The sequence below is a fragment of the Danio rerio genome, chromosome 8 (genome assembly GCF_049306965.1).
Source record: "Danio rerio strain Tuebingen ecotype United States chromosome 8, GRCz12tu, whole genome shotgun sequence".
Taxonomy (NCBI): Eukaryota; Metazoa; Chordata; class Actinopteri; order Cypriniformes; family Danionidae; genus Danio; species Danio rerio.
The window spans coordinates 37,731,088-37,743,327 of record NC_133183.1 but is presented as its reverse complement, the minus strand read 5'-3'; the positions used below and the strand labels follow the sequence as shown (position 1 = coordinate 37,743,327).

The 12,240-nt window shown below is 36.4% G+C and overlaps 1 protein-coding gene and 1 long non-coding RNA gene across 6 annotated transcripts in view; one reads left to right on the top strand and one right to left on the bottom strand.

The window, feature by feature from the left end:
- LOC141375766 (uncharacterized) overlaps positions 1 to 8,632 on the top strand; it is a 34,318-nt gene extending 25,686 nt beyond the window's left edge. For all 4 annotated transcript variants that reach the window (XR_012384525.1, XR_012384524.1, XR_012384526.1 and 1 more), the window contains 2 exons: positions 7,920 to 7,981; positions 8,090 to 8,632. This is a non-coding gene — a long non-coding RNA (uncharacterized lncRNA). The remainder of the gene's footprint in view (positions 1 to 7,919; positions 7,982 to 8,089) is intronic.
- A 1,285-nt stretch (positions 8,633 to 9,917) lies between these two features.
- Positions 9,918 to 11,687, bottom strand: LOC141375707 (E3 ubiquitin-protein ligase RBBP6-like). Of its 2 annotated transcripts, XM_073910603.1 has the most exons (7): positions 11,367 to 11,687; positions 11,077 to 11,173; positions 10,898 to 10,973; positions 10,663 to 10,751; positions 10,526 to 10,586; positions 10,284 to 10,423; positions 9,927 to 10,188 (listed from the first exon to the last, which is right to left on the bottom strand). In XM_073910603.1, exons 1-7 carry the CDS (start codon positions 11,524 to 11,526, stop codon positions 10,014 to 10,016), a joined length of 798 nt encoding a protein of 265 aa, XP_073766704.1. In that variant the 5' UTR covers positions 11,527 to 11,687; the 3' UTR covers positions 9,927 to 10,013. The 2 variants fall into 2 exon arrangements, with proteins under 2 accessions (XP_073766705.1, XP_073766704.1); XM_073910604.1 differs by lacking the exon at positions 10,526 to 10,586 and having other exon boundaries at positions 9,918 to 10,188.
- Between the last annotated feature and the right edge of the window lie 553 nt (positions 11,688 to 12,240).

The window sequence follows — 12,240 nt, the reverse complement described above, 5'->3', positions numbered from 1 at the left end:
ATTTAGCCTGTCTTTAGATTTTTTACACAATGTTTAATTTCTTAACATTTCTTTCTTTTTTATTTAAAGTTTATATATAAAATGAGTGCTAGCTTGTTTAGTTGTGATCATTATGCAAGGATCATATTTCATATTCGGTTTATTCTTCACTAGCCTATAAATTCGTTAATAAGGCTATTTTATAAACGGATTGTTCATAAGGACTAAGCTATTAATATATAATGCAATAGGCTAAATAATACATTAAGAAATAGAGTGGAGGAACTAGGAACCATGACGTCACTTTGTAGGCTAATCGGCTGCTAGCATAAAACTGGTTCCCTCGTGAAAATCCCTATAGGATTTTCCCATAGGGTTTTCGAAGATTGCGAATAATACGCTCTGTGTTCAAACACTGTTCATTACACTTACACGTTTTGTTCAGCCGGATAATTGTCACACGAAAATATAACATTGAGCACTTTTGGATCTTAAATGCAAACGCAAGACTTAAAAAGCTAACATAAGGCTATAAACGGACTACAGCGCCCTCGGGGCGCTCGTCAGTGACGTCAGCCCCACCCTACTACAGACGACTTATCAAGCTTATTTTTAGAAATAACGTCCATGACAAAGAGTTAATCTCTCAGTATATTATATTGTAATCCACGCTATATATTATAAACTAATAAATACGCAAACACACATAGACCTTTGTGCCTTTTGGATCGTTTTTACGTGGGAAATACATGTTTTGCTTTGCGGTTGTTCTAAAAGTTTAAAAAATGTGTATAAATGTGCCTATATAGTATTATTATGAGACATATTTAAATAAGTGTATCGCTCGCGTGCACACAGCCCGCTTACCTTAACAGACGACGGCGTGAGGAGGAACAAGTCTATCAAATGCCTGCAGGTTTCATCATCATGGACACAGAATAACATTCAATATTCCTTTTGTGTCACGAAGTACAGCGAAAAACAGCCCAATACAGTCACATCTGCTATACGTTTTATGGAGGAGTGTAAATATTGCAGTTATGACAGAGTTAAATGTGTTGATGAAGAAAAAAAGACGAGAAATCACTTGATCACGTTAAAATGACAGTTAACATGCATGTATTTTTACACATTTATTCACACGTTTGCATTACTGAGAGCAGGAAAGAAACTGAGCAGTATCTTCATATTATCGTTTAATTAAAATGAATGATCAACAAATGAATCTGTCTCGACAGCCTTTACATGTGAAGGAATTATCTACACACAATCTGAATTCTCAATTAGAATAATACAACAAACTATAAAATACTATTCTGAAAACACTTAAATCACAGACTAATCCAAACGCCCAAGCGAGCTGCGCTCCAGACCAGATCAGCTCGATGACGTATAATGCCCCCGACGCAGCCTGTAGTCTCATTTAGCAACTTGATAGCAACCGTCTTTTTAAAGAAGCATAATCGATTTAAAAGTTGAAGAGTGTGCTGTAACTGATGTGTTTTATGTCGTAGAACAAAACGTGAAAGTATATTGAGTTGGTGTTAGCCACGGACCTTATTTGAGCGATTTTACTGAAACCCCATTCAAAAAACCCATTGACTTTGGGACGAGGGAACCGGAAGTGCTAAAATGCTAACTCGCTTCCGGGTTTTTGCATACAAATTGACGTCATAGTTCCTCCACTCTATTGAAGTCAGGTAGGACAACAAAAGACAACCAAACATGTTCCCCCTGTTAGCAAATGTAACCAAAAAGTATCTTTACGTGCAACAAGCTGCTCATCTGAGGGTGTGTTCAGCACGATGGGGAACATAGTAAGCCCCACAAGATCCCATCTTAAGCCAGAGATGGTCAACATATTGGCCAGGATTCCTCGCAAAGAACAAGTAAACCTCACTGTTAATAAATGCCAATTTACAATGTTTTATTTTTTATTTTTTTTTAAAGACTGTGTCAACCTGTCATTTTTGTAATGTAATTTTGAAAGCTTTTCTTTTATATTTGTTTCTTGTTCATTCGTTTAATCTTATTTAAACTTTGTGCAATTTAATTACTTATCTTGCTATTTTATTTTCTTATTCGTTTTAAAAACATTCTAACATTCATCACATTCGTCCATTCAAACAATTTACGCCGAATTGGCAATTCCCGCAAAACTGAAAGTGAAAGTATTATATGCATTTATAAGCTATTTAAAAGCAGAAAGAAAAGAGGAAACCCCGACCCCCACTATGATACCGGTATTACCGGTGTTGTCACATGTCGATTAACCGGTGGGGAAATTTCCTCATCGTCACAACCTTAATTTGAATGATTTTAGATGTGTATATAAAATAGCCTATGTAAAATATTAACATCATCAAATTAATAAAATAATGACAAATTTGAAATAAATGACAGAAAAGTTAATAAAAACAGACATTCTCTAAAAAATGTAAAAATCGCAATATTAAAATGAGTAGATTTTTTTTAAATAAAATGCGTTGATTAACTATTACTATTGGTGTATATATTTTACAGCCAGTCTAGATCTCATTACGTCCTCTCCCGAGTATATAGCCGAAGTTTTTCTTAGTCGTTTACATTAAAGAATCTATTATTTACTTTTTCTCTCTGTATCGCGGCTGAGTGTGCGCTGTCAGCTGAATATAGGCTTAAATTAAATCTAAAAAGCAACTAGCCTGCGAGCTAATATTTGTTTTTGTTTTTTTTCGCATAACAGCCAATTTCAACCGCGAGGAGATACCAACAGCTTGATATGCAACATTTTCTAAAATGTTATTTAGCTTGGAATAAAAACAATTCACAAAAAATGATTTAGTGTGTGTGTTTTTTTAAGATTGGATTAGCCTATTTCACAGTGTGTAAACATTAGAAATAATAATTAGGCTAAAATACAGTAGATTACCCCTTCATTCAGATATATGTCGTTGTTTGGGAAACTCTCCCCTGGTCTAGAAGTTTCTCTTGCTTCTTATCTGCTCCACAAGCGCAGCACGCTTCTTCCTCTGGCTCTGCACCAGGGCTGGGTTTCCCAAACAACAACGTAACTCGCGGCAGAAATATCATAGTACAATGTGTCGTTTGGGAAAAGAACGATGTAGTGACGAGTGTGTCCCAAAACCTGTAGTTTCTCTGTCACAGATCTATTGTTTGACCCACATTAGTTATAACGTAAAATGCCCATAATGATGCTCTAAACGAGGTGGTAACAATTTCTTTAGAGAGAGAGAAAAAAAAAAACATTATTTTATTTGCAAAGTATATTGTTTTACACAATCACACATTTAAAAAAAAAATCTATCATAGTTTTGGTGAAAACATGCACTTATATTCCATATTAATTGAAATATATATAACGGCACATATAAGACCTATATTTGTTTCCTTTACAAATATTATTAAGAATTTCATTTCTAATTTCATATATAAATCATTAATGGTTGTAGGCCTAATTTACAGTAGGCTATTTATTTAGAAATAGAAAAAACTTTTTAATATAATATTAATTATTATTATTATTATTATTAAAGTAGGATATTGCAAACAATATGCAAAATAAATGCAAACAATATTCCATGACTCCCAATATCAATTGCTACGAGCCTAATATAGAAATTTTAATTAACACGTAGTTCAGTCCATAAGTTGCTGTGAATAGAAACAGCCTATATAAGCCTACATTACCAGAAGTTGGCCTATAGGTAAAAGGTATATAACCGGGGATTTTGTGTCAACCTTGCTTGTGAAATATACTCAAGATATACCCCTGCCCTCATCTCAAACAAAATGTTTGGCTATTAATGAAGCAGCCTGTCTGAGGTGTTAATGGGGCATTGCGCTTTAACCGAAAACAACAACAACCCAAAAGCACTAAATTGGTTACAGGGGTTGCTTCAGAAAATTGCCTAATAATAATAGAAGTAGTAGTAATAATAATAATAATAATAGTAACTACTGGCATGTTTATAACTAAAGTTGTTTTTACTTCGGTTGCACCACATGCTCTTAAGGCAAACCGTAGTTAGTAAGGTCATAAGCTCTCCGTAAAGCCATACATAGTTGCATTAAATCACCTAATATCAAATAAAAAGTGTTTCAATCGTTAAACTGATTTAGAATTCTGCAACTAATGCATCTACATATAACTGTTCTTTGAAAATTTGCTGTGAATGCACACAAATTACACAAAGTTATCAAAACATAAAACTTGATTTTTTAAATATTCTACACGTTAAAGAAAAAATAGCAGGGAGAAAAAACCCAGTCATAAAGAAATGTATGTTAACACAAAACATTTCTTGAAACAAAATTAAACTCTTCATTCACAAACCGAAAGAAATGCGAGATTTAGGAAGAAAATAAGGCTGTGAATAGAGGGAGATCATCGCAAGCTCCTCGATGTAAACTAATCTCACCGTCATCTCTTTTCTACCATTATACATGGGGGGAGGCTGCGGTAAATTTTTAGTTGGAACACAGCGTTAGGTTTAAACTGAGTGAAATGCTGCAACACAGAAATATTTAGTAGTGCGTACATTGTAAATTAGTGTCCCTTTAAGTCACAACTAGGCTTCATTTTAACTTACACACTGCTGGTGCAACTGGCCCCATGTAATCAAAAAAGGCTGCATATTAATAAGTGGGTCGCGGGTTATAATCTAAAAGCTATTCCCAGTCAAACACAGCACAGCCATTACAGCAAAATGGAGAGATTTAAATGTACATATTGCACATATGGAATTATCCACTCACTGCATGTCGTCTACCCTGATAAACATGCTAATTGTCTTATTATTATTAATATTATATTGTATGCACTTATGAAATTAAAGTTTATAGAGCCTGGTTTATACTTCTGCGTTATGATCGGCGTAACCCACGGCACATGCAACCCGCGTAGCTGTTTATTTTACTTCTGCGCAATGTCTCTGTTGGTCTGCATTAACACTTTCAAAACGCTAGTTGGCAGTGAGGTGTTAATGTTCCTCTGTGTTGAGTTTCTTCGCTGTTGTTTTGTTTTTTCTAAACGCTTCCTGAACATGCAAGTGACTCAAACTCGCTCATTTTGAGGCTGGAACCGGCGGACGTGGAACAACTTTAACTATGAGATAAACACAAAACAAAACTTTCTATCCAGAGCTCCTTCATGGGACTCCACACGTGTAAACAATCGCTCTATTGGGCTCGCACCACTCGCACGGCTCTTGGTCCCGCCCCCAGACTTGTCAGCGCTGCCAAGCCGACCAATCACGACCATCAAACAAATCACGACCTTGCGCTCTGTGTCGTTGCGACTTGTAGTTACATTTTTTGAGAGGTGCACATCATCGACGCCGACGGCCAATAAACAATGCTTAAACATTAAAATGTGCTTTTAGAAACTTAAAATATTTATGTTTCTAATATTTAATTATACATTTGCTGTGTTTAATATAGGGGATAGAATAGCATACAGTATATAAAAAAAATTTTTTTTGTCCTTTATACCGAAATAGGCCGGCTATAAGAGGAGGCGCTCTATTAAACAAGCAGAAACAGCACAGACTGTTCACTCTGCATGCATGTGAAAGAAATGAACAGAGAAAAATAAACAGACGATAAATAATAGGCGACTCACCTTACGTGCCGATATGCCCATTTATTTAATTCATAACTGCCACTAATAGCTATGCAAAAGGGAACCTATTTTGAGTGTTTGGCATGTAGTGACAGATTTTCAAATATTTGTAACCTGGCCTATAATAAATAATAATAATTATTGATAAAGCAAGTTATACTGCAATCAGGTGATGTGTTTCATTGACTCGATAACCTTAATATTTTGTAGTGTGTGCTGTGACGCGATTTTCATTTCTTGCAATGTGCGCACGTTTAAGATTTGAGGTAATAACATCGCCATGATAGTCAAAGAAATGTAAACATTCTTTTTACCCCAACACAATTTAATAGGGCGCTATAAAGGCTAAACAACTTCATTCTTATATTTGTTTAATTTTTGCAGCCTGGGGCTATACTTCTCACCATCTATTGTATCTTTTCTAAAGCATACAGTATAGTGTAAAAGCATGTTTATTACTAAGAAAAAAGAAAATGTATTTTTTAATTGATCACATCACATAATCTACTGTAGGCTACATTACACATACAGTAAGGGCTGCTCTATTATGGGAAAAATCATAATCACGATTATTTTTGTCATAATTGCAAACAAGATTATTCAAAACGATTTTTCAGCTGAAGTCAAAATTATTAGCGCTCCTGTGAATTTTTTATTTATATTTTTTAAATAAATATTTCCAAAAGGATGTTTAACAAATTCAGGATTTTTTTTACAGTATTTTCTATAATATTTTTTTTCTTCTGGAGGAAGTCTTATTTGTTTTATTTTGGCTAGAATAAAAGCAGGTTTAAATATTTTGAAACCTATTTTAAGGTCAATATTAATGACTTGCCCAATTATCCTAATTAAGCCTTTGAATTGTACTTTAATCTGAATGCTTGTACTTTGAAAAATATATAGTAAAGTATGTGCTGTCATCATAACAAAGATGAATGAAATCAGTTATAAAAAATTAGTTATTAAAACTATTATGTTTAGAAATGGGTTGAAAAAAAATCTTCTTTCCATTAAACAGAAATTGGTGGAAAATGGTTGCTAATAATTCAGGAGGGCTAATAATTCGGATTTCAACTGTATATATGCAGTTATTTTCCTCCCTGTAAATGAGCAAAGGGAAATATGTACAATAGAATAAAAATATGAAACAAACTGTGCTTTAAGCTTCTTATAAATGATCACTGAACACAGCATTTTGACACCTATTTGACCATTAAAACGCTCACAGTAAGATAACTTTAGATGTGTGTACTCTGCTCGTCTAGCCTAAGTGCACACACACAGCAGCATGTACAAATCAGATTATGAAAAATGATGAAGAGCATGCTTTTCCTTTTATCCTTTATTTTTAGTTTTTTTTTTTTTTTTTTTTTTATTTACACATTTTTTTAAGTGGTGAGGACAATATTCACTGGTTCCCCCCTCCTGTATAATAATTAAATGTTACATTTTTAAGAACTTCACAAATAGCCTAAATAACACTTTTCAGTATCAGTGATAATATAAATAGTAACTAATAATAATAATGATAATAATAAAAAGAAGAACAAAAAATATTAGCCTATTGATAACAATATAAGTGAGATGTTGAGGAAAAAACAGCGTAGGCTACTAACTCTCCACTGTTTTTGGTAAATTATTTGACAGAAAAGCTAACATGCTGACACATTGTCTGGATTAAGCAGACCTAGTTGGAGTCGCAATGTTTCCAGCAGCACTCAATACACGTTCAGACTTTCTATCGCAGTGCTTGTAGCGCAAATGCACAAATGCTTTTTCCTATGCTACATTTCTCGTCAATGTCTTCCATTTATCACTTTCTCTTTTGTATCTGGCCATTTTTAAATAGGGCTCTGCGATATCTGGCTGACAAAAAAATCAAAAAATAAATTTTAATTTTTATAATTTTATATATTTTTATTTTATTTTTTGTGCTCATAATATTGACCTTTGCAGTTTTTACCTTTTTATTATTCAGCTAAACTAAAAAACGGAAGACTTTCTCCAGTGGAAAAATATAATAGGGAATATTATGAAATTATTGATTGCCTTTTTTTAAAATTAAGAAAAGTCTTTACATGGAAAGGTCATATCACTTTCAATAGTCCACAATGATTCAAAGCAGCTACTGAAAGTTATACTCGCATATGTTGCTGTTAAATCATGTAGTTGTGTGATGTATAACCATGGTGTAAGTGCACACCTAAGGATTAACCTTTTTTCCAAGAAAGAGACTTTTAAACGATATTGATGAACAGTTGATATGATCTATTAAAAGTCAGTGATGCTAACAGTTAATCATCTTGTTTGCTTTCAGGCTCTAGCACTGGCAGAACAACCTACATGAGAAGACCATGGACAAAAGCAGACGTGAAGGCTGTAATGAGTTCAAAAGACTGATTATTATTATACACATTTTCATTTTTTTTCCTTGTCACAGAGTGACAATATTTAACCATTTTCAAACCCACTTCTGTTCCATGCCAGTGCTTCACAGTCCATCATCACTCTAGGGTAGTCTCTACATTGCTCTACAGTTTGCCTCTGCTTCTCAACCCATGTCTGCCACTACTCCACAGTCTGGTACTGCTCCACAGTCCAGGTCCACGTCTGCTTCATGAGCCTGGGCAATACCCATCACACAAAAATACATAACCCACAAATGCAGTCCCTCAGACTAAACATTTACAACAGTGTTGAGTAGCAAAAAGACATGTTTTTTGTTTTTTATTTACATGTTTGAAAATGGTCAAATATTGTCACTGTGACAAAAAAGTGAAAATGTGTATGATATTAATTAGTCACATTATAACACATTATATTACTGTCACATTACGAAATTTAGTTTTTAATCTGTTTTGTGTTCATATCATTCTGTATGTATCATTCAATTTGTGGAATCAAACTTTTATGTCTAGTTTTATCTTTTTTTCTTTTTATCTATCTTTTTATCTATTTTTATCCATCTATTTTTTGTTCTTGTCAGAGCGATAATAGTTGATGCATTTCATAATAAAATGTATATACATGTTTAGTTCCCCTGCTGTTTTCCTGGACTTCAAAAGTAAAATAAAAAAAGTTTATTTTTTTATTTCTGTCATTGAGTGGCAATGTTTTGTATTTGACAGTATTCTAGTGCACTACCATGTTGTGTTCTAGTATAAATATTTAAATTTGAAAAAGAATAATCTGTTGAACGACTTAATTAAATTTTAAAATACCATTAGTTTGTTTATAAGCTGTAATCATTCATTCATTCATTTTCTTTTCGGCTTAACCCCTTTATTTATCAGGGGTTTCCACAGTGAAATGAACCACCAACTTATCCAGAATATGTTTTACGTTGCGGTTGTTCTTCCAGCTGCAACCCATCACTGGAAAACATCCATACACACTCATACACACACACTACGGACAATTTAGTGTATTCAATCCCCTGTACCGCTTGTCTTTGGACTGTGGGGGAAACCGGAGCACCTGGAGGAAACCCACTCCAACACAGAGAACATGCAAACTCCACACAGAGTTCACAGAGGGGAACATTTGTGTTCTGGCCAAGTAAAAGAATAAAATAATGAATATGTTATCGTACAGTTGTGCTTCTGGTTGTTCATGGTTGAAGGTTCTTTGCCAATTATGTTCTTTTTTTATCTGAAGTTGCCTTTCAAAATATCTACTGTCCTATAAAATAAGAGCAAAGGCCCTTAAACAATTAACTCTTCATACTTTAATGTTAAAATGCTGTCTTTTTCAGGTTATTGTTCAACAGTACATTAAACAGATTGTTTAACTGATACAACACAATAAGCCTACAGAATTGTTAAATCAAAAGTGTATTTTAAGCAAAATAGTATTTTGTCATTTAAGAAGTGACAGGCAGAACCTTAGCAACTGAGATGGGTTTAGCAGGTGTCTAGCTGAGGAAAGCCAGAGTCTGTTCTGTTGTCACCCTTACTGCAATAGCAGAATAGTGTGATATGTAAAATGTGTTAATCAGTCCTTTTAAACCATGAAGGGGCTAGGTTTGTGTGTAACATGTAAACAGACCTTGTAAACCATGATTTTGTCTGTCCCCATAAGCCTGTAAAATGTCACATAGTTAATTTGAGTGTGTTGTGAAACTAAAATTGCTGTTTTTAAGCGTTGTTTGCCTTTTGTAGCTCAAATAAAAAATTTTGGCACAAGTTTTATGTTCGTAGGATGTTGGCAAAGGTATGTCCCCGTAAACCACCAAAAAGTCACATTGACCTCATAAACCATGTATGCCTGTATGTGTGTGTGTTTGTTGCACTGCTGGAGTGAAGGTTAACCAGTCCACACAGTTCATGCGGCTATAATCTTTATTATCTTTTATTAATAAACTATGTACAATATTTACACGTCGGCTCCAGGTCTCTTGGATGAAGGTCTCTCAGCGACGTGGTCTCTTCTGGTCGCCGCGCGTCTCTGGTGAAGATGGGGAGCGGGACCGTTTCCCTCCGGCGTCCCGGACCGAAGATGCCGCACCTGCTGAGGACGAGGAGGGCAAAGGCTCGGTCTGGCAGGAGAAGGACGGCCTCTTTCTCTTCTCAGCAGCATAGGCCTCACTGAACAGATCGAGCGCAAACACACACAAGCAGACATCATGTGAGATTTGGACAAACACTAGAACATGCGGCTATGCCAAGTACAGTTTACTCACGCGTCTATGATGGGAATGACGTATCGGCCGCTGCCGTCTATCATGACTCCCTTTCGGTCTGGGTCGTCCACCTCCAACAGGAAGCTGCGGGGAATCCCTGTGCTCTTCCGGATGCGCTTGTGCGGCGCGGAGCGGCTGCCCTGTGAATTGAGGAGTGACAGTCAAACTCTGAGCAAACAATCTGACTGATGAGGACAAGAGCTCAAGTTCACAGCAACCGTGAGCTTGGAAAACCCAGTTACCACATTAGTGGGGCAGTGCCTAATGTGGTGTCCCGGGATCCCAAGCAGCCTCATGGCCTCACTAGTGAACATCAGAACCATGAGAATCAGCTCAGACATCTCTCACAAAGCAAACCTGTCAGTGTCTGAACGCTCACCTGCTGGAGTAGTAGCACAGGCTGGACTGGTACATCACCGCTTTCAGCTTGTCCTCCTCTGACGCCTTTGCCTCAGCCAGATTCTCAGTCTGTTTCACAGGCATTTGCACATTTGAATCTTTTTCACCCTCAACCCTTCAAACAATCTCAAATCTCCCTAAGAAGCTGAGTGCGTGTGCGTATATTGTGTGCTTTACATTGCGTTTTGCTATTGTGCTATTCATTTGTTCAATACCTTCAACAACTGCTCCAGTGAGAGGAGTGAAGGATCAGCTCTAGGTGAAGGTTCACGCCAGCGTCCAGCTTGATGTCTGCAAAACAAAGGAGCTTGTGTGACTAAAACACCAGGGACAGACCAGGAGTCTTCATATAACATCTAACAGAGGACGCGTGTGCTCATTTCACAGCACTTACCCAACAAATCTTCTGTTTGAGGACTTCAGTCCCGCCGCAGGGATCCGTCTGATGATGACCGACGTGTTTTTAGGGATGAGAGCATCATCTGTGTATTCTGACAGCAAAATAAAATCAGAATCAGCACATAATTATGGAGCACGGTATACTTTGAGAGCCATTAGCCTTTTAAAACAGCCAAAACATCCCTACATGTCAGCATCAGCACCACCTTACAGCTTCCAGAAGTGTCTGATGTAACGCATCTAATGTTAGCGTAGAACAGTTGAAGTGTCTTTTCCTCAACTCACCTTCATCAGTCTGGGCGTTGCTGATCTTCAGCTGGCAGAACTTCAGCCTCTTGCTCCTCATGATCTGCCGCTTCAGCTCCCCCGCGCTGATGTTGAGGCCTTCAAACTGGAGCGAGTCGTAGGTGAGTCGACTCTGGAACCTGTAGTGAACACAAGACATACTGAACACAAACACAAAGCACAGCGTAATAAAAAGGGTCAAACCTGAGTGATGGGAACAGCAGGCGATCAATCGACGTATCCAACGATCAATAATCTGGAAAAATTGTCACGGAGGACGCAGAGATCAGATGCCAATCGACACAGCGAGATTCAAACAACACCCACAGGACGGTTGTCATGGATGCTGATGATGAACACGTGACGCATGCGCTGTACAACTTCCGGCAATATTATCATTACTAATATTAATTTTATTGATAGTAGTAGTAAAATCATTGCGATAAGTATAATAAAATAAACAGCAGAACAGTTGGCCATCTCTGAATAATACACAGCGACGTTTCCCTGCACGAACGATTCAGGCCTTCGCCAAGAAGACTCGGGTGAGTCGATGATTCAGGGATTGATTCAACTGTCCGTTCATCCTATTGGCTTCTTTGGCTGAATGAATCGTTCAATGCTTTACTCAAATAAAGCGGCCTCTTGCTGCCACCTATTGGGGGTTTGCTTTTTTGTTTTCAAAAGTACTTTGACACTTTTTTAAAGGCACCTTTAAGTTCATTTTTGCACAAAAGCTCGTCTCTGTGCGTTCCAAATGGTTTGAAATTTCCTTAGCACATGGTTTTCTTGATGCGTTTGAAATTTTCAATGTAAATCCACTCGTACTTGCATTTGATCTTTATTATGCCTTAAAATCAAAACGATACTAAAG